The sequence below is a fragment of the Coenobita brevimanus genome, chromosome 113 (genome assembly GCF_032717465.1).
Source record: "Coenobita brevimanus isolate Jiangsu-jjx chromosome 113, ASM3271746v2, whole genome shotgun sequence".
Lineage (NCBI taxonomy): Eukaryota > Metazoa > Arthropoda > Malacostraca > Decapoda > Coenobitidae > Coenobita > Coenobita brevimanus.
This window is the reverse complement of record NC_137066.1, coordinates 183,651-207,500: the sequence shown is the minus strand read 5'-3', so window position 1 is coordinate 207,500 and position 23,850 is coordinate 183,651. Positions and strand designations below refer to the sequence as shown.

Here is a 23,850-nt window from a genome sequence, read left to right as displayed (position 1 = left end):
ATCCATCCATCCTTCCTTCCTTCCTTCCATCCATCCATCCTTTCTTCCTTCCTTCCTTCCTTCCTTCCATCCATCCATCCATCCATCCATCCTTTCTTCCTTCCATCCTTCCTTCCTTCCTTCCATCCATCCATCCATCCTTCCTTCCTTCCTTCCATCCATCCATCCATCCTTCCTTCCTTCCTTCCTTCCTTCCTTCCTTCCATCCATCCTTCCTTCCTTCCTTCCATCCATCCTTCCTTCCTTCCTTCCTTCCTTCCATCTTTCCTTCCTTCCTTCCTTCCTTCCTACCTTCCTTCCTACCTTTCTTCCTTCCTCCCTTCCTTCCTTTTTTTCTGTCACTCATTCCCTCCCTCGTCCCTTCCTTCCTCCGGAGTGTTTGTGTGTACGTGTAGGTGTGTGTACGTCAGTGTGTAAATATTAGTGTGAGGACCCGTACACATGAACAGCTGTGTGTACATTGCCCATCTCTATCTACTATACTCTGTTTACCTTGACTTGGCCTAAAAATTGCTTCCCTGTCTTCACTACACTAGAATATGATGCTAGTCACGAAGAAGTGGTGTAAAGGGTGCTGTGCTGTTTTTAGAATATGATACTAGTCACGAAGAAGTGTTATTAAAGGTGCTGTACTCTACAATATGATGCTAGTCACGAAGAAGTGGTGTAAAGGGTGCTGTACTGTTAGTAGAATATATGCTAGTCACGAAGAAGTGTTATTAAAGGTGCTATACTCTGCAATATGATGCTAGTCACGAAGAAGTGGTGTAAAGGGTGCTGTACTGTTTTTAGAATATGATGCTAGTCACGAAGAAGTGTTATTAAAGGTGCTATACTCTACAATAGGATGCTAGTCACAAAGAAGTGGTGTAAAGGGTGCTGTACTGTTATTAGAATATGATGCTAGTCACGAAGAAGTGCTATAAGAGGTGCTACATTCTAGAACATGATGCCAGTCAACGAAGAAGCGTTATGAGAAGTGCTATACTCTTTAGAATATGATGCTAGTCACGAAGAAGTGTCTTAAAAAGTGCTATACTTCTTTCACCTTAACTTGGCCCAGATTTTCGTCCTTTTGCAGCTTATTTCACGTAGCTCAGTGGCAGAAAAAGACAATACTACGGCTCTACATCCTTTCCATAGCACTTCTTCGTGACTAGCATCATATTCTAGTGTTAATAAGACAATACTACGGCTCTACAGCCTTTCCATAGCACTTCTTCGTGACTAGCATCATATTCTAGTGTTAATAAGACAATACTACGGCTCTACATCCTTTCCATAGCACTTCTTCGTGACTAGCATCATATTCTAGTGTTAATAAGACAATACTACGGCTCTACATCCTTTCCATAGCACTTCTTCGTGACTAGCATCATATTCTAGTGTTAATAAGACAATACTACGGCTCTACATCCTTTCCATTGCACTTCTTCATGACTAGCATCATATTCTAGTGTTAATAAGACAATACTACGGCTGTACATCCTTTCCATAGCACTTCTTCGTGACTAGCATCATATTCTAGTGTTAATAAGACAATACTACGGCTCTACATCCTTTCCACAGCACTTCTTCGTGACTAGCATCATATTCTAGTTTTAATAATATGATGCTAGTCACGATGAAGTGTTAAAGAAGATGCTTTACGCCCTTCACCTTAACATTGACTCTCTCTCTCTCTCTCTCTCTCTCTCTCTCTCTCTCTCTCTCTCTCTCTCTCTCTCTCTCTCTCTCTCCCTCCCTCCCTCCCTCTCTCTCTCTCTGGAGCTACACTTCCGGGTCAAAGGACACACACACACACACACACACACACACACACACACACACACACACACACACACACACACACACACACACACACACACACACACACACACTTCGGAAGGCGAAACTGATGCGTATTTATCCAGGTGTGTGCTTGCGTGCCTCTGTGTGTGTGTGTGTGTGTGTGTGTGTGTGTGTGTGTGTGTGTGTGTGTGTGTGTGTGCTCTGAGATAGATAGATATAAATAGGAGAGAGAGAGAGAGAGAGAGAGAGAGAGAGAGAGAGAGAGAGAGAGAGACGTAGTTACCTGTGTACCCAATGATGTCATACTAAGGAAAAAATTGTATATATTTATCTATCTACCTATAGCTTGTTAAAATTGTCTATCTATCTATCTATCTATCTATCTATCTGTGTCTGTCTGTCTGTCTATAACACTTCACCAGACAACCAATCTTTCGGGAGGGTACAGTCTGCTGGTGTGGGCCTGGGAGTGACAGTGGGATCAGGAAGCAGGTCAATGATGCGATGCCCTGAGTCTCGTGAACCTCCCTAACACCTCTTCCTAAGCGATTTATTTTGCATACTACACCTTGCTCTCTGGAAGCTCGCTAACACCTTTTCCTAAGCGATTTATTTTGCTTATCGTACTACATCATGCTGTCGGAAAGCTCCTTAACACCTCTTTCTAAGCGATTTATTTTGCCTGCTACGCTTTATTGCCCGGAAGCTCCCTAACACCTCTTCCTAAGCGATTTATTTTGCTTACCGTACTACATTTTGCTGTCTGCAAGCTCCTTAACACCTTTTCCTATGCGATTTTTTTTTGCCTGCTACACTTTATTGTCCGGAAGCTCCGTAACATCTCTTCCTAAGCGATTTACTTTGCAAACCTTGCCGTCTGGAAACTCCCTAACACCTCTTCTTAAGCAGTTTAATTTGCTGACTACACCTTGCTGTCCGGAAGTTCCCTAATACCTCTTCCTAAGCGATTTAACTTGCCTGCAACACTTTATTATCCCTCATACACAAGATATTCCGTTAATTCGTACTTTGCCAGCATGAGGACGGGTAAATATCTGGCTGTCACTCTCCCTAATACCCTATATATAATCCATAATTCGTACTTTGCTAGCGTGGGCAGGGGTACATTTCTGGGCGTCACTCTTCCCACTTGGAGAAGATAATGTAATCACTCCCTCTGTTTATCCTCCTCATCCTCCCTCCCTCTCATGTTTCTCTCTCTCTCTCTCTCTCTCTCTCTCTCTCTCTCTCTCTCTCTCTCTCTTCCTTTCCACTTCTCTTCCCTCATCTCCCCTTCCCCACCTCCCCTCGACTTCTCTCCCTGTTCTCTCTCTTCTCTCCCGCCCTCCTTCCCTCCACTTCTCTCCCCTCCCTCGCTCCCTCCTGAACACCTCTTCCTGTCCCTCCCTCACTTCCTCGTTTTCTGTGAAGTAGGTTGGAGGAGGGACTTCATTATTCAGGCGTTAAAGAAGATGGGAAGCCAGTCCCCTCCTGGCCTGAGAGAGAGAGAGAGAGAGAGAGAGAGAGAGAGAGATTTGAGATAGTTTACTCGTGTGTGTGTGTGTGTGTGTGTGTGTGTGTGTGTGTGTGTGTGTGTGTGTGTGTGTGTGTGTGTGTTGGCAACAGTTTTTACTCAGGAATATTTCTGACTGGAGTGACCACTAGGAGATGTCTCTCTCTCTCTCTCTCTCTCTCTCAACCCATCTATCATATCTATCTCCAGTCAATCTATCTGTACAATATGATAACATGCACATTTTTCTTTTTCTTTTTTTCACAGTATGGGCGAGCACAATGGCAGTCGGGCAGCGCTGGTGGTGGTGAACTTCCTGGTGTTTGTGGGAACCGTGGCTCTAAACCAACTCTCAGCCTTCCCTCAGTATGCAGGAGGTGGGTGCTGTGGTGGGGTGTGGTGGAGGATCAAGTGCTGGTGTGGTGTGATGTGGTGTGGTTTGGTATCTTGGAATGCATTGGTGTTGTAGGATTTGGGGTGTGGTGTGGTGGGGGATGAAGTGCAGGTGTGGTGTGATGTGGTGTGGTGTGGTTTGGTATATTGGAATGCATTGGTGTTGTAGGATTTGTGGTGTGGTGGGGTGGGGTGGGGTGTGGTGGGATGTGACGGGGTGTGGTGGGGTGTGATGGGATGTGGTGGGATGTGATGGGGTGTGGTGGGGTGTGGTGGGGTGTGGTGTGGTGTGGTATATTGTAATGCATTGGTGTTGTAGGATTTGTGATGATGACTGTGATCCTTTCTGTATAACTGCCTGCTTTGTTTTTACAGTTCCTCTTTACAATATATCTTCTTTGGGAGAGAGAGAGAGAGAGAGAGAGAGAGAGAGAGAGAGAGAGAGAGGGGGGGGGGTTCTGTATCGTCTTCTCTCCCAAATCTACAACACAAGCCCCTGTACAAATTATGAAGCATTAATCTCACAGCTGCAAGATAACATACCACACTTGCATACCACCACACCACCACACTACGCCACACCATACCATATCACCACGCACCACATTACAACACACCATATCACACCACACCGCATCACACCACACCATACGCCACACTAAGACAAACCACACCACACCACACCATATTACACCACACCACACTACCCCACACCACACCATACCATATTACACCACACCACACCACACCACACCACACCACAAATTATCACACGTCATTACACACCAATATCCCACCACACCAAACCACACCACACAACACCACACAACACCATACCACACTACACAACACTAACCACATCAAAATCCCACCACAGTACACAGCACCACACCACACAACATGACACCACACCACGCCACACGAAACCAACCCACACCACACTACATCACACTGCACCACATTACACCCCACCACAACACTGTCGCCACAACCACACTTGCAGTCCACCACATTCAACCACACCATATCACACAAGCATCCCACCACACCATCCCACACCACACCAACATTCCATCCTGCCACACACCACACCACACCTATATATCACCACACTTCACCACACCACAGTACATAAATCACACCACACATCAACTTTCATAACACTAATGCATCCAAACACATCACACCTGTATCCTGCATCACACCACACCACATCACACACCATACCACACCACACCACACCACACCACACCACGTGACCCCACATCAAAATCACACCACAAAACATGGTGCTACACCACACCACACCACACCACACCACACCACACTGCACCACACCACACCACACCACACTGCACCACACCACACCACATTGCATCACATCACATCACATCACACCACACCACACCACACCACACCACATCACACCACACCACACCACACCACACCACACCACACCATACCATATCACACCACATCATACCACAGTACATAAATCACACCACACAGCTTTCACAACACTAATGCATCCAAACACACCACACCAAATCACACCACAGAACATGACACGACACCACACCACCCATCACACACCACACCATACCATACCACACCACATTATGTGACTTTACACCACACTTACACCACACCAAACAACACTACACTGCACCACACCACATGACTCAACACCACACCACACCAGCATCTCATCCTCCACCACACCACACCACAGAACACCACACAACGAGACACAACACCACAACACCAACGATACAAGAAACCATGTCACACTACACATCACACCACACCAGCATCTCATCCCCCACCACACCACACCAAACTTGGTGGGTGGATAGCCCATGTCCCAGGGAACAATTGATTAACTTTTGGCACCGATCCGGATCGTATTACAGATTCTGGATCCAGAAAACACTTTTTGCTAAACCCTAATCAGTGATGAGAAAACCTAACCCATTATGAAGAGTGCTTTGGAAATTACCTTGCCCTTGTTGGAGAGATGTGCTCCACTGAGTGCCCCTCTAGTTAGCTAAGAGTCAAGCTAAGAGTGCATACACTTATTAGCTGTATGAGTCAGGCTAAAGGTGCAGTTATTACCTGTATGAGCCAAGCTAAATTACATTTTGTTAGTTATGAGTACAATGTCATGAGGACAATGAAAAGAGACGTAGGAGAGGAGTGTTGGTGGGACCCGAAGGAGATGGCAAGAGACAAATATTGGTGGAGAGTTCATCGAGCCCCTATGCATCCTGTGGGGTGCCACAGGGAATGATTGATAGAGTTACGAGTGCACTTAAGGCATAAACAAATGTTCTTAAATACAACAGAAAGTCTCAGAAGTGTTGTGGCTACGGAACTCTGCGTCTCTTAGTCATTCCCAGAAGGAGCCCTAAGTCTTGACCTTACCTGCCCAGGTGGTTAATTATGTGTTGTAATTTTAGGACAATTTGTGTTTGAGAGGGGAGGAAAGGAGGAAGGAAGGAGGAAGGAAGGGAGGGAGGGAGGGAGGGAGGAATGAAGGGAAGGAGTGAGGAAGGAAGGAAGGAAGGCAGGGAGAAAGAAAGTGTGTGTGTGAGTGTGAGAGGGAGAGAGAGAGAGAGAGAAAGAGAGGATGGAAAGATAGAAGGGGAAGGAAATGTATAAGAGAGAGAGAGAGAGAGAGAGAGAGAGAGAGGATGGAAAGATGGAAGGGGAAGAAAATGTATAAGAGAGAGAGAGAGAGAGGATGGAAAGATGTAAGGGGAAGGAAATGTATAAGAGAGAGAGAGAGAGAGGATGGAAAGATGGAAGGGGAAGGAAATGTATAAGAGAGAGAGAGAGAGAGAGGATGGTAAGATGGAAGGGGAAGGAAATGTATGAGAGAGAGAGAGAGAGAGAGAGAGAGAGAGAGAGAGAGAGAGTTGTAATGAATGAAGAGGGAAGGAAGGTGTGTGTGTGTGTGTGTGTGTGTGTGTCTCTGTGTATGTGCTTATTTTTTACTATATACACTGATTATCAAATTTCCTTCATAATATATCCTAATCAGTTTTTACCAGTCTTCACATGCATAATTTTGTCACAAATTTTATTCACTGTAGGGTACTGAAGACATTTATTTATCTATTGCTGTGTCTGTCTATCTATCTGTCTATCTCTCTATCTCCTCATTCTGTCTTTCCCTCTGCCTATGACCTTCAGTGTTGCAATGTCAGCGTATTTTTACATGTATTGTCGATTTCATTTCATTTCTTTGATTTGATTTGATTTTTTTGAAAGGGCGACTTTTTTGCAGGTTTTCATCGTTTGGTTCTTTCTTACAGCATATAGGGAAAAAATGTGATTCTAGTTATTAAAATTTTCCCCTTGTCCTCCTCCTCAGAAATAAATAAATAAATAAATAAATAATTAATAATAATAATGATAATAATAGTAATAATAATGGTTATGGCTGATCATGTTTATGAGTTTTAGCCAAAGAATCATGGATATGTTAAGTGTTCTTCACTCATGGTTCTGGTCTGCCTCAAAAATAAATAAATAAATTATTAAAGAAAGAAAGAAAAGGAAAAAAGAGAAATATTAGTTGTGACGAGCACTTGTTGCAGTATATATATTTCCATGAAGAACAGACACCTGGCAGAATTATATTCTCCCTGTCCTTTAAAAAATATGTAAATAAATAAATAGCCATCATCACGACAGAAATGGTTAAGAGTTTATTTGTGATTTATAGATATTGTACTGGATCCTTTATATAAATCACTTGCAGGGGTACCCGGCGTTGCCAGGCCAAAAAGGTGAACACTCTAATCCTATTTGTTTTAGTTCAGTCTTTCTTTGTACTCCAGAAAGACCAAGTATGAAGATGGACTCTAAGTGGTGCAGGAACTTTCTATTTCAGCTTTTGCAGACTAACACACAGTATTTGTGCACACTTGTTTACTATTATGGTGACCTCAAATGGCCTCGGAGGCCAACATCACATAGCCTATGTGTGAACTGGAGGTCATGTGAGTCTCCATGCTAAAAATTGGGCTGCTGGGTCCAGTCGTTCGAGCGTGTATTACCGGTAACCTCAAATGACCTTGGAGGTCAGCCTCACATAGCCTTTGTCTGAACTGTAGGTTATGTGAGTCTCCATGCCAAAAATTGGGCTGCAGGGGTACCGGGTACCTGGCGTTGTCTGGGCCAAAAAGGCAAACACTACCGGTGACCTCGAATGACCTAGATCTGAATTTTGACCTGCCTGAAACCATCCTTGGGTCACTGATTCTGAATATATATATATGGGTCTGGGGGTCTCTGGTCCATTGTTTGGGTGTGATTGAAGGACAAACAAACAAACAAACAATGTGGCTCATACATATGGATTTTCCCCTATACAGTATAAGACGTTCAACAATACAGAAGGTTTTGTGCCAAAATTCAAACAGGGATTGGTCTATATCTATCTATCTATCTATAGCCCGACGCCCTAATCCCGCAAAGGGTGGCCGCAGACAAAACGCCTCCAAGTCACTCTGTCACCCACCATTTGACTCCCCTCCCCCCAACTCACCCCCCCTCCCTCATATACCTCTCAACTCCATCCCTCCACCTCATCCTCGGTCTACCCCTCCCTCTCCCTCCCTCCACCTCACCTACATACACCCTCTTAGTCAGTCTTTCATTCTCCATTCTCTCCACATGTCCAAACCACCTCAGTGCATTTCTCCTAATCTTTTCAACCACATCCACATCTACCCCACAATGTTCCTTCACTTCTTCATTCGTCAACCTGTCCCTCCACGTCACTGCACATGCTCCTCTCAAGTAACTCATTTCCACTGCTCTCACTCTTGACTTGTTCCCCTCTTGCAAGGTCCACGCCTCGCTTCCATACGTCAGGGTAGGGATCACAATACCATCATGCAGTGACTTCTTAACTTCCATACTCACCTCCCTATTTCTCATCACTGCTTTCAGTGTACCAACAACCTTTCTTCCCTGCTGTACCCTTTCACGTACTTCATCCCCCAAAGTGGATTGAATATTTAGTGTTGTTAACCCGCCGCATCCTGGCAGATTTTTCACCACTGACCCTCTGCAGTCCTGGCAGATTTTGAATTTTTTATTTATTTATTTATTTTTTGGCTCAAACCTACGCATTTTGTGAGAAACAATGGCAGATCACAGAAAAAGTGCTCACCTGAGCTTAGAAATGGGCTGTACAGGTGACCATTTAAACACCTGGTACCATGTTTTCTGGGGCCACTCTGTGGCTGTCGCATTTTCTGTGGCAGTGGTAACTATTGCAAACCACTCAGAGTAGGTAGATATTTGTTCATTTGGTACGAATTTATATGTAGTACAAGAATACAGTAATCACTCTAATATCCGGACGCCCAATAACCGAACATCCCCACTAACCGAACCTTATCGTCCTGGGATCAAACATTCCCAAAATGGTCCGAAAATCCAAAAAAATTGGAAAAAAAATCGATTTTTTGCCGTCCGTAATTTGAACTTGCCGCGCGCGCCACGTGAGAGCATTGTTTTGGTTCGTCATTCCTCCGACGTCCGATAGAGCGCCGCTGCATCCTCCCCACTTCCCGCCTGTCTCTCACCGTGACAAGACCTGCGCTGTTCGCCATGACTTCTGTGTGTTAGTGACTAAGTTCAGTGCAAGACTTCAGGAAGAGTGTAGTGCAAGTGCTTCAGGAAATCGTTCTTACTGTCAGAGTCCGAGAGGAGGCGGTTATTCATCGAGGTGGCCAGGGACTTGCTGTAAGTAGCCAGAATGTTTCATGTTGTACTATTTCCATACTATATTTACCAGAATGTTTCATATTGTATTTTTTCCCATACTATACTTACCAGAAAGTGTCATACTGTACTTCTTTCCATACTAAACTTACCTCATGCATGTGCAGTAGGAATGTGTTTTTCAGAGTTCGGTTAGGTTCGGTTAGGTTAGGTTCGGTTAGAGTCCATAAGTACCAGAATCTTTATTAATGTATGAACATACTTCTAAACCCACATTTTATGTTTCTATTGCATTTATTTCAGTCATTTATGTGCCTTATTGGTGTGATTTGGGTGTTAAATAGGTGCTATGCATGTCCGGAGGGAGTTGTATAGGTGTTTCTCTGTGTTAGGGTCCGTAAGTACAAGTCCATAAGCTGGGGCCCAATATCCGGACGAAACCAATATCCGAACCTACCGATGGCTCTATTGATCCGGATATTGGAGGGGTTACTGTATATTGGTTTTCACACAATAATATAGGCAATATAAGCGTTGTTGCACTCACTGAACACATCAACATACCGCCCCTTCCTTGGTGACGTTACCTCCTCATCACTTAGGCTTGTTTCTTCCTCTGGCACAACATAATCTTAGTCCTCCACATCATCATCAATTGGGAATCACTCTCACCTTGAATTTCATACTGTGGCACGACATGTCTTTACTGACCAGGTCACTGCTAACAGGTGAGTTGCCAAGACAATGGCATGCAGGGGGGTGGAGGTCATGTGGGGTAAGGCAGTGTTCCCGCCTGGCAGCGGGTAGAGGAAGGTGTCCCACGTATACATACCAAAAATTACGCATGAAATTTGAAAAATGTGCAAATGATGGACCTTGCAACTGCAAAACGTATGGGTACGTTATCGGGACTAAATGTGACAAAACGTGGTAACATACCCATATGTTAATGGGTCGCGGCGGGTTAAGGTACAGAGAGTACTTATGCAAGAAGAGAAGGCGGTGGGTCTTGCCACACACTTCCTTCAACAAATACAGTTTTATACAGTGAGTGGTTATAAATTCGTGAACGTAACCACACTCCCTTTGGCAAATATTAGCTGTAGTATGTCCTGTAAAATGTAAATGACTTCATAAGATATATTACATACTGGAGTGAGAAGCTGCATCACAGAAGTACAATATACTGCAGAAGTACAGCATGGCAGCATTTGCCACAGCCTGACATGATGACACTGCATTGCCTTATCAGTGGGTTGTATGAGGTTGGTGAGTGATGGCCACAACACCCACCAACACCACTCCACTTCCTACCTCCCCCCTCTCTCTCTCTCTCTGTCTCTGCTTCACTACTTTTAGTTATTCATTTGTTTTATAGTAGTCCCTCAGCGGTACACACTAGTGTTTTTTCGAGAAAAACTCAGTCAGAGTTTACCAAACATTCTACAACATCAGTATTACTCGTGAAGTTAGAATGGATGGATGATGTTGTTTAAAAGCAACATAACCATGAAAAGTGCAGTACATTCGTTAGGCTTTTAAGTGCCTTTTTCTCTCATTTGAATTTTGGCGTCAAACCGTTTCTCAATACTGACATCAGATATCTGCAGGCTGACTTCAGACAGAAGGATCGTGTTGTATATATAAAAATATTCCCATATATTTTCAGGTCTGTTTACTATATCGCCGAGTCATGCCACAGTGTATGGTCTGGGAGTGCCACCTGAAGGTAAATTGAAATTAATTCAGAAATGCATCATAAACGGGTGGAATGGAACACAACACAGTAACCGAATTATTTGCATGAACGACGGCGCATTTTCATCGGCTTCTGGAGATTTCGTGTTGTCTCTTCCTCAGCGATTTAATTTACCTAAGCGTCTACTTGTTCTTTGATGTTAGTGCAAACTGTGTCTGTATTTGAAAGTTATAAATAAATATACAAATTTAAGAGGAATCATAAAGAAGAGAATTTTCATTAGAGTGCAAAATAAATTGCTAAAGAAGAGATGTAATGAAATCTTCCAGTGTCTAGAGATGATATGGTCTGCATTTTAACTTTTTTTATTTATTTATTTTATTTTTTGCATGTTTAAGGTGCTGTGGATTCTCTTAAAAAAAACTGCACGTCGGGTGTTACATGGTAAATAATTAGTACAAATCACAAAGCATACAGGTGGTAGGTGGGGGAGACCATCATCCACTCACTTGATGTAGTGCTGCCTACTTCTTCCTTCATGTCTGTCATTCTTTTCCTGTGTCTGTCCTCCTCTCTTTTCCTATTTCTTCCATACTTCCAGTCACTATTTATTGCCCTTCTCACCACTTCAGGTGGCTTTACACTGAGTGACAAGCCAAATGGTTTCCTGTAACTCAGGAAACCATTTACTATGCTGTGTAGTAACCATACAGCCAGATGGTTGGGTGATGGTGCCCACTATGGTGCCTTGTGTTAACTGGGTGGAGAGACACAAATGCAGCATTCACCCAGGAACCAAACCACACTAATCCCAGAGCCGTCATCCACTTAGGTGATTCACTGCACAGGATGACCTTTCAGGGGTGGATGCTTGCTTGAAGTTGATGGGTCTGCTTGATCAGACAACAAATCATACACCACAAAGGGATGCCATGGCTAACTATACAGATGTTTTGTTTGTCACACTGGTGTATTCTCGTTCGCTTAAGTCTTCGGAACTTATGTAACTCCTCCTCCTAAGTTATTTATTTTATTTACCACACATTAATGGCCTCCTGTATGTTACTATACAGAACTGATATTAGAGAGATATAAACTGCAAACAAGAGAACATTATGTTGTAATATGCAAAATAAATCACAATGGAAGATTTGCTGCTAAGCCTCCAGTGCCATGTAGGCCTTTATTCTCGTCATTTAAAGAATCTCCTTGGCACCTTTTCCTAAGTGATTAATTTTGTTTATTACGCCTTACCTGGTACTGGTCTCTTGTGTGATGCATAAATCCTGCCAATATGGCCACACGTAATGTACAAAAGGACATTAACCAGCTATATCCAAAAATAAATAGCTAAGGAAAAGGCGTTAAGGAGCTTCCTTAACTAATGAGAATACCACACTTTGGGGAGGGAAGCTCCCCAACATTTTTTCCTTAGCAAGTTATTTTTGGATATATGGCTGATTAATAACTTTTTTTTACATTATTTATGCAGAGTATGACGATATTAGAAGGATTTATATAACACAGAAGAGGAGAGTAAGGTGTAATAAACAAAATAAATTGCTTGGGAAAAGGTGTTTAATAAGCGAAATAAATCGCTTAGGAAAAGGTGTTTAATAACCAAAGTACAGTAAAAGTCCTCTAATCCAGAATGCAATAGCCCACGGACCTTCCGGATTATCAGATTTTCCGGACTATCAGACAAGTACCTGAAAATATTCAAAACGCACCCAGAAAAATAATAATATATTACAGTTTTAAAAAATGATAGTTTTCCATACTTACCTTTGTAGTGTAGTGCAGATGTAAACTGTTTGGTCATATTAGTGCTGGTAGTGTTGGGCTGATACACTAGTACCATTAATAATTGTTTGTTTTTTTCCCTGATTCTTCTCAATTTTTTACCCCAAAAAGCTAAAAATGACCCTGGGCTGAAAATTCCGAACCATCGGATGCCGAATTATCAGAAGTCCACTGTAAATCACCTAGGGAAAGGTGTTAGGGAGCTTCCTTAACCAGCAAGAATATGGGCCTCTGCCATTGATAGTCTGCCAGATGTACATTGATAAAAAATGTGTATAATGTTATTGATTAAATTGCATGACATAATAATAGGTCAGGGAGATGCATTTTTTTCTTTTTCAGCTTTTTATCTATTTATTTATTCATTAATTTATTTTTCCATTGGGTTGTAGGGTTAAATTTATCTGTATCAAAGACGAGAATGGTGTTATGTTGGTTTTGGGCATGTTGTGGCTGAACTGCATGTTGGGCACTGAGCCCTACAATATGGAGAGGCTTTCTCACGGGTAGCACCGCATAGTTTGTGTGCCTGCCGCTGGGGGCCCAGGGTGGCACGGATGATGTTCATGCATCACACCTGATGCCTGCGATTTTTTAAATCATCCGATGAATTCGGAAAATATAGTGCCATGGTCCACTGCGCAGCTAAAATATAGTGCCATGGCCTACTACTCAGCTCATGTATGCAGCAGCAAAACAGAAACAGCAAGCTAAGAACAGTGCGGAGGGGGGGGAGGAGAGACGAGTGCGGGTCTTTCAATGTGGTGGCCAAAGTCACACACTCGCTGCAGTGATAGCCCCTCCATACTATAGAGCTCAGTGATGTTGGGTAAAGGAAACACAGCACATTGCCTGGTGCGTTACTGTGGTGAATGGCAGTGAAATGAAAAAAAAATATTGGTATGTATTTATTTGTAAATTATACATGTACAGTATCTGAGTAAATAATTGATCTATCTATATCTATATACCTAGGCTGCTTCCCCCATGGAAAGGGAGGTAGCCAAGACAGGACGACACACTCCCCATTTACTCATCCATTCAAACACATTCATTCGCATCTTAGCCCCAAAGGGGAGAACGGACAGATCCTCACCGCACCACACCACACATGGGTCAAATGCGCAGTGTAATCAGTGACATCCGCAGCAGGGCCCGACAGCAGAGCTGGTTTACCTCTGCCACATCATAATAGACCCATCCCCTTACTCGCACCTGACCTGACTAGCTAATCAGACCAAATGCGGGAGAATATCCCCTCAGGGCTGCGTCATCATTTATTCATTCACAAATTCTCTCCGTTTATTTCTGTCACGCATACTGTATATTCATGTAAATAAATTATACATATATGTGAGTAAATTAATTATACTTATATTTCAGTAAATTAATTATACATGTAAAAATTAATTATACATATACAGTACATCTATCTATCTATCTATCTATAGCCCGACGCCCCAATCCCGCAAAGGGTGGCTGCAGACAAAACACCTCCAAGTCGCTCTGTCACCCACCATTTGACTACCCTCCCCCCAACTCACCCCCTCTCCCTCATATACCTCTCAACTCTATCCCTCCACCTCATCCTCGGTCTACCTCTCCCTCTCCCTCCCTCCACCTCACCTACATACACCCTCTTAGTCAGTCTTTCATTCTCCATTCTCTTCACATGTCCAAACCACCTTAGTGTATCTCCTAATCTTCTCAACCACATCCACATCCACCCCACATCGTTCCTTCACTTCTTCATTCGTCAACCTGTCCCTCCACGTCACTCCACATGCTCCTTTCAAGTAACTCATTTCCACTGCTCTCACTCTTGACTTGTTCCCTTCTTGCAAGGTCCATGCCTCGCTTCTATACGTCAGGGTAGGGATCACAGTACTATCATGCAGTGACTTCTTAACTTCCATACTCACCTCCCTATTTCTCATCACTGCTTTCAGTGTACCAACGACCTTCCTTCCCTGCTGTACCCTTTCACGCACTTCATCCCCCAAAGTTCCATCCTTACTCATAACACTACCCAAGTATTTGAATGCACTCACATTCTCCATATCCTCACCATCCAACCTCACTGCACACTCTGTGACTTCATTCCTCTCAAACACCATAACTTTACTTTTGTTTACATTAACTTTCAGATTCCTCCTCCTACACACTGTCCCAAATTCATTCACCAAACCTTGCAACTCCCATTCATCTTCACTCAAAAGTACTGTATCATCAGCAAACAGCAACACCGGAAGCTTCCAAATCTCACCCTCATTCACTAGAGCCACCCCCACATCCACTGCCCTACCCTGCACCTCCTTTACAACCCCATCCATGTATTTATTAAACAGCCATGGAGACATCACACAACCCTATTTCAGTCCCACATTGAGATCAAAGAACTCACTCAGCTCACCATCCACTCGCACCGTAATCCTAGCTCCCTCGTACATACTCTTCACAGCACTCAAGAATTTCCTCTCCACTCCATATATTCTTAATACCTTCCACATACCTTGCCTATCTATTCTGTCATAAGCTTTCTCCAAGTCCATGAAGGCAGCATACACTTTCCTTCCCTTCTCTAGATACTTCTCCACTAAACATCTTAGAACAAATATCTGATCTACACACCCTTTTCCCTTCCTAAATCCCCCTTGTTCTTCTCCAACTAGCTTCTCTGTCATATGTCTAACCCTATCAATGAGTATTCTACCATATATTTTACCAGTCACACTAAGTAGGCAAATACCCTTATGGTTACCACATACTTCTCTCTCTCCTTTTCCTTTGTATAAAGGAACAATTATACCTGATTTCCAGTCCTCTGGAACCCTTCCCTCTTTCCAAGCCAATCTACACAACTTCCATATCCACTCCACAACAATCTCACCCCCATACCTAAGCATTTCACCACACACACCATCAATTCCTGGGGCCTTTCCCAACTTAATATTCTTCATCGCTTCCACTACTTCCGCCCTACTGATCTCTTCCTCCCTCCTCTCATCTCTTCTTCTCCCAGCCAGTACATACTTCAGTAAATTAACTATACATATACTGTATTTCAGTAAATTAATCATACATATACTTTATTAAACGAATATTACATATACAGTACTTAAGTAAATAAAGTTTATATAGAATTTGGTCCCCCCCCTCTCGCTCTCTGTCTCTCTCAGTATAAGGCTAAAATTATTCCACTAGCTCACTTTTGAATTATAGTTCATATGGATGGGGAATCTCACCACATACTGTACAGCTTTTCTCAACAGGATGGAGTCAAAGGTTTCTCATTACATCAACTTCCCTCCTCCTACTAACTCTATAACCTTCCACTGTTGCATGCCTTTGCCTCTAGCATTGCTGCTTCATTGCTCACTGCTTCCCTGAACAGTCTTCTTGCATATGTTTTCCTCTAAGGTGGGCATGCAGCACCCATCTAGCTACACACTCAAGCTTTTCCTGTCCAGCTCTGTGATGCACTACTCTCTGTCCTTCATCTATGCAACTGGTCAACTCTGGAACTGTCTTCCTTATTCTTTCTCACTGCCTGTGTTGTCCAGTCTTTTAAATGCGATGTGTCTAGGTACAGTATATGAAAATTAATAGAGTATTATTTATTTTATTTTTTCTAATAAGGAAAGAATTTTGTCAGCCTTTTTTTTTTTTTTTCATAAATAATATAAGAGCTCAGTTCTGGACCTGTGTTCTTTTGTCTGTCTTTCCCACTGCCATTGACCTCCAGCCTTGTTAACCCAGTTCTTTCATAATTAATTTTAAATTTGGTTGTCTTTTTTGCTGCCTTGATAAGCAACGTTGGGTCTGGTTAGTACTTGGATGGGTGACCGCCTGGGAACACCAGATGCTGTTGGCATCCCTACGTGTCAAGTGGGGTTGGTGGAGGATTAGTGCCCCTCCCTGTAAAACAATTAACTCTGAGCCCTTGGTCACCCTGTTTGAGATACATGGCATCTGGCAATGTATGGATGGATGGATAAATCTGAGCTAAGTGTGACATAAGATAATGGCTTGTATTGTCACTGGGTAAGGAGGCTCCCTAATACCTTTCCCTTCATGATTTATTTTCCAAACTACTTATTAATATCCTCTGGTTTGTTTCTTATGTCATTTCAATATCAGTTTATAGATTGCATGAATAACTCACAAGAATATAGCATCGGAGCAGAATCAGAAATAAATTGATAAGGAAGAGATGTTAGTAAGCTTCCTAACCATACCAGAATACTGCCCTCAGTCTCTAACACAAGAATACAGTAACAGAGCAGAATCAGAAATAAATCAGTAAGGAAGTAGCAGTAGTAAGCTTCCTAACCATAGTAGAATACCGCCCTATAACACACAAGACTATAGGAATGGAGAAGAATCAGAACTAAACTGGTAAGGAAGAGGTGTTAGTAAGCTTTCTGACCATACTAGGATACCACTGTTTATCTCCAACACATATATAGTCATGGAGCAGAATCAGAAATAAATCAATAAGGAGGTGGCGTTAGTAAGCTTCCTAACCATACTAGAATACCACCCAGTGTCTGATTCACATATTACTTCCAGGCATCTTCAACACAACTGTGGGCAACCTGTCAGCCATGTACGAGATTGACGTCACTCCAGCAGGGTTCACCTTTATGATTTGGTCTGTCATCTATTTGTGGCTCCTTCTTGCACATCTCTATGGTACGTATCAGTTCATTTTGATATCTGTAATGCAGCTCTTTGCACCACAATACATATATACACCTCATACAACACCTTTACTTTATACAGGACCTATGATACATTCTTCCATCACTAACATGCAGCCCCTCACACAACACACTTACCTTATACAACACGCTTACCCCAAAGAATGCTATTGTCCCTGCCTACACCATAGTTATTGAAAGACACAGTGTTCTTAGTTTTGATGTACAGTATTTTGATTTACTGTACATTTTAATAATATGGACCTGTATTCAATTGTTGGCCCTTATTTTCATTGGTTTTGAAGATTTCCAAGCACCTTTTTCTTATCTAGTTATTTCTGTATCTGGTACATAAATACTCTTACATATTATTTGTGGTATATAGAGGGTGATCCACGGGAGGGATTTGTAGGAGTGGTTGCTCGTGTGCTGTTGAAAGGTCTTCTTGTCCAGACAGACAACTTGTGCTCCACTAGAAGTGACAGTGAGGATGGTGATAATAATGACAATGACAGTGATGATGATAATGATAATCACAGTCATGATGATGATGATGACAATGATATTGTAGTTTCTTATGTGTTGCAAGGATTCAGTAGTGGAGATAGAAAGTGAATAACTGGTGAACAGTAGACACTGATAATCCTGACAGAGTCGGATCCATGATACACCAAACATCACCAGACATAGTGGAAGAGGATCATTATACGATGGGCTGGACCACTGTGTACTGTTGTATTGACATAAAAAAGATTTAATAGCATACAAAAGAATAATAAACTATAGCATGGAAAATAATAACAAAAGCGGTGCTAGAAGCTTCCTGGCCAGATACAGGGAAAGGCAATAAAAGTGTGTATTTCCAGCATTGATTCTGCTGTGTCGAAGGAACGCCGTTGGTCCCGTGTACACAACTCCACCGGTCCTGACGTCCGCTTTCCTGGTCATCTACACAATCAACCTGCTGGCCAACATTGCCTGGCTGTTTCTGTGGGACAATCGCCTTCATATCTATTCATCTGCCGTCCTTTGGTTCATCTGCCTCACTAACTGGATTGCGCTTGGAATCCTACATGGCAGGTCAGTATCAGGTTATAAAAAACTATCTGTCTGTTCATCTATTGCCAGACACCTCAGTCCTGTAAGGGATGGCCACAGACAAATCACCTCCACGTCACTCAGTCCTCCCTTATTTGGCTGCCCTCCCTCCACTCTCACACCTGTCTCATCAACCTCTCCACTTCGTCCCTCCATCTCATCCTTAGTCTCCACTCCATGCACACCTTCATCTCTCATATATCTCTCCACTTCATCCCTGCATCTCATCCTTGGTCTCCACTCCATGCACACAAACAACAAACCATATTAAATCATCATCAGATAATACTGTGTATTGCATCCTCTTAAGGAGCATCTCTACTGAGGCTGGCAACAGATTTATTTTTCTCTTTAGAATTTTTTATATGGAGAAGTGAATTCTCTGAGCTAGACCTTTATAGATCATATAGGCCGAGCACTGCTAGGTGACACCACTTAGTACCCTCCTGGGGTTGTTATGGTGATTGACAACTGTCATTTCGCGATCTAGTAAGAAATTCCTAATCCAGTGTAATAAACGTCCCCTGATACCCAGATTTTGGAGGTTTACAATCAGGATATTGTGGCATACAACGTCAAATGCCTCAGAAAAGCCAAAGTAGATTATGTCCACATTGCAGCCATTAACTAGCCAGGTGGCAACTTCATTATATGCAATGATGAGTTGATCCTCTGCTGATCGTCAGGGTCTGAAGCCAAACAGATCCTTGGTCAGAAGGTTGTTGGATTCACTGTACTCATAAATGCAAAGAGTTTAGTGTTATGGTGGTAGTTCACAGCTCTGCTAGACTGAGGGGAGTAGTTATGATAGAGGGAGGTGTTAGCTGAGGATTGGGCAGCAAAATGACAGGGGACAGGGCAACATGGAGGGGACATGTGTGTGATGCTCCCTGGTTTTGACACACACCCGGGTAAGAGAAATAGGTCTGTGTGTAAGAGGGTCATATCTAGAACCCTTCCTGAAAATTTGAAAATAGGTATAACATCAGACATTTTCCAAATTTGTGGCAGAGTTCCTTGGCTAAGAGATTGCTGGAAGATCTGCTGTACATATTGTACTGTACAAGACAACATTTAGCTGTAATAAGCAAAATAGATCAGCAAGGAAAAAGCACAAATATACTTCTTTTACTGACATGAATCTAATCCTTTAATTGTTTTGTCAGTGTTTACCGGCATGGCCCGTGGATGTGCCGCCATGCTAAGGTGGACTTGTGGATGTTCCGTATACTGTGGCATAACGGCCTTGCTACGTACACATCTTGGACGACCGTCGCTGCACTTCTTAACCTTGGCATCGCTCTCAGGTATTTACGGTTGAGTTCTTGCTAAAAGTTGTTTCCATCAGTTATTTTATTATTAACAGTCTCATGGTCAGGACAGTTCTGTTTTATTCTTGCACTTAACAGATGATTATATTGAAGTGAGAGTGAGTCATAGGAGCCTGAGTATATTGTCACTATTAACCTTTCATTATTAGGACAGCATCCCAGAACAGTCTGATGATTTTATTCTGCTGGATGAGTCATAGAAGCCTGAGAATGTTGGTAATAAAACAGTTTTTTCTGTGGCATAAAGTGTGATAGGTGGGGGAGCTCACCATCCACTCACTCGATGTAGTGCTGCTCTCAGGTTTCTGCCCTTTCCTCTCCTCCGTCCTTCTTTCCTTTCATCCTCTTCTGTTTTTCTTCATTTTTTCCTCATCCTTCTGCCTATGGGTGACTTTATGCTCCCTCTTCTGTCTTTCTTTCCTTCATTCTTTCCTATTCCTTCTGCCTGTGGGTGACTGTACACTGAGTGACAAGCCAAATGGTTTCCTGTACACCAGGAAACCATTTACTATGCTGGGTGGTAACCATACAACCAAATATTGGCGCCTGGTGGTTTAGTGAGTAATTAAGGCGCTCCAATCGGATTGAGCCGGTGAAGGTTTATATCCAAGGGATGGTTGGGGTTTATTGTTCATGTAATGCCACTCAGGGATGAGTGAGGCTGGTCACTGTCATCTTAAATGTCAGGACCAACTTGCCTAGCCCCAGGCTCCTCCAGTTTTCAAGGAGCAACACAGGATCAGATAATGAATGAATGATGAATGCATGCATATCCTGAAGCTTAATATCACACCTAATCTATCCATGTTGAACCACAGATATGAGGCGGGCTTGTTGATGCAGGTTATCGTTTACATCGTGCTGGGCTCCTTGTCTGGCATTATGCTGCTGTACTTCATCCTGGAAAATACAGTTCTAGACCGCTTTGTGCGCTACACCATCACACCATATGCAGGTCAGTTTCATTCTCGTATCTGTCACTGTATCAGTAGTAGTAATAGTAGTTAAAGTAAATGGTAGTCATAGTAGTAGTAGCAGTAGAGGTTATAGTAGTAGCAGTTGCAACAAACCCAGTCTCATGCGGATATGAACCTGGTGGACTGCAGACAAAAGTTGCCCACCTGCAGTTCACAATCCTCCTTTTGGGTGATAGTGAGGGAACTGATGGATATTTGTATATGTGGGTAGTGGAGCCACCCACTTTTATCAGTGCCACCACATGAAGGCATCCCCCTTCAACCCTCTAACAATATTTGTATATACATTTGTCAACTGTAGTTTCTGCTCACTTGATGCCCCCTGTCCTTGACTAAGAGGGAAGTCATAGTGAAGGTTTCACACTAAACAATTTTTTTTTTTATATATATTATTTGTTTTTCTTTAATCTTGAGACTTCTCAAAACTACATGAATAATCTTGTCAGTGGAAGCCATTTCACTTGTAGTCAGGCAGAGCATTGAACAACTGCTTCAACATATGAAAAGATGCCTTTATTTGATGTGAATCCCTAGCTATGAAAATTTTCCATAATAGAGAACACAGTTCTCAGTCCCTTTGTGTGCTGTATTATCACACCCTGTGCAGTTAGTGTTATTGCCTGTCTGTCACTGTAATGATATATATGATGTTACTCTGCTTTATCCTGCAAAATATGGCTCCTGAGTAATCTTTGCTTGTTACCATTAGATCTGCTACGAGATGATTTAATTGTCTTTATTGACATTTATATGTAATAACTGACATTTATATATAATAATATTGGTATGGTATGTTTACAGTTAGTAACAGAATGTACTGTATATTCAGAAAAGGTTAGTCTCAGTACAGTGTACTGTACTGGTATTTGGAGAGAGACTTGAATTGAGTGCCATCACACCTTACACAAGTCACACTCATTGTCTAAATGATATTTGGATGTACACACATGAGTTATTGTTTCTGCTCATTGTGTGCCTTGGCCCCAGTTTGAAGGCATGTTGTAGCCAGAGTTTCACAATGAACAGACATTAGTTCTTATGTCTTAATATGACCCAGATTTTTGTCCTTTTGCAGCACGGCTCAGTGACAGAAAAATACAGTACTATGGCATTACACCTATTCTAAAGTATTTCTGTATGACTAGCACCATATTCTAGTGTAAATCTATTCTGTATGACGGTGATTAAGATAGAGAGATGGCAATTTTAGACCAAGTTAGGGTCCAAAGAGTTTAGTGTTATGATGGTAGTTCACAGCTCTGCTAGACTGAGAGGAGTAGTTATGATAGAGGGAGGTGTTAGCTGGGGATTGGGCAGCAAAATGACAGGGGACAGGGCAACATGGAGGGGACATGTTTGTGATGATACTAATGTTAATGAACCAAATGATGATGATAATGATGAAATGTTCATGGTACTAAATGGAGTAATGTCCATCTCCAGTATATAATTTATCTCATCAGTGGTGGTGCTGGCAATGGCTGGCATATACATCAAGCAGTACCACAGAGCCACAATGGAGTCCGGTTACTTCATTGTGGTGCTGCTGGGGACGGCCGTGTTCTGCTTGGTGGCGCGACTGGGGCTGGTGATTGTCCGAGCCGTCAAGAGCCCGCTGTACATCAACAACAAAGTCGGCGATGACCCTGTGTTGAGTTACGCAGCCTGATATTGGGGCTATGTTGATACGTCCACTCGTGCCTCTGAACCATCCCAGCATCTCCTTGCAACATACACAAGCCTGTAAGTGTGACCAGTTGAAAGAGAGAGCAGTATTCTGGTACAGTTAGGGAACTTACTAACATCACTTCCTTACTGGTTTATATCTGATTCTGCTCCAGTATTATGCTCTTGTGTTGTAGAAATTGAGAGTAATATTGTAGTACAGTTTGGAAACTTACTAACAACTCTTCCTTACTGGTTTATATATGATTCTGCTCCAATATTATGTTCTTGTGGGTTAGAAATTGAGAGTAGTATTGTAGTACTTTCAGGAAGCTTACCAACATCTCTTCCTTACTGGTTTATTTCTGATTCTGCTTTGTTACTATATTCTTGTGTTATTCATGCCATCTATGTCAACATTAAAAAGATATAAGAAACAAGAAAGAGGATATTAATGGGTAGGTTGAAAAATAAGTCAGTAAGGAAGAGATGCTAGGGAGCCTCCTTACGTGACGAGAATATGGTGGCATATCTGGGGGGGGCGGTGACTGGGGTGACACTGACTGCTTCTGAAATAGGCCAGCAGTACCCCAAGGCTCCCCTGATGGGTTCTCTTTCTCATACCCCATATTTAGGCTTGGGCATCCATTGACCACGCTGGTTTTAAACTCCTAGCTTCATCCCAGCCAATGTATTATTAAAATTACACTTAAATATCTGAATAACTTAACCCCAAGACCCTATACTTTTTGACACATGGGCTTGAGAACTCTCAGTATCTCCTAGCAACCCATGCCAGTCTATGAGAATAAGGCTTTGAGGTAGAATAACTGCTATATTAATACTGAGTGCACACAGGACTGGTCACTCTTGCCTTGAAGGAGTCAGGGTTTGAGATACGAAAGTCCTCTTTGTAGACTGACATTTTTGACAGTCATTTTAGCAAGTAGTTCCACAGTAAGTAAAAGAATGTCAGTTAAAGTTCCACTGATACCTATATAGCTTATTTTCCAGTTTCCCCCAATTTCTAGTACCTTACAGTGGGAAAACCTGAAATATTTTGGAACACACTCTTTTGCTGGGAGGATGGCACACTTGACTCCTTTGCAGATGCATGTATGGGTCAGGCTTATGA

At 42.6% G+C, this 23,850-nt stretch overlaps 1 protein-coding gene across 1 annotated transcript; it reads left to right on the top strand.

Annotated features, from left to right (window-relative positions):
• The first annotated feature begins 3,572 nt into the window (after window positions 1–3,572).
• Window positions 3,573–22,719, top strand: LOC145418328 (uncharacterized). Its single transcript, XM_080286767.1, has 7 exons — window positions 3,573–3,681; window positions 11,109–11,168; window positions 17,514–17,636; window positions 18,511–18,724; window positions 19,909–20,049; window positions 20,892–21,028; window positions 22,514–22,719. The coding sequence occupies exons 1-7, from the start codon at window positions 3,573–3,575 to the stop codon at window positions 22,717–22,719; spliced, it is 990 nt and encodes a 329-aa protein (XP_080142893.1).
• Window positions 22,720–23,850: the final 1,131 nt, after the last annotated feature.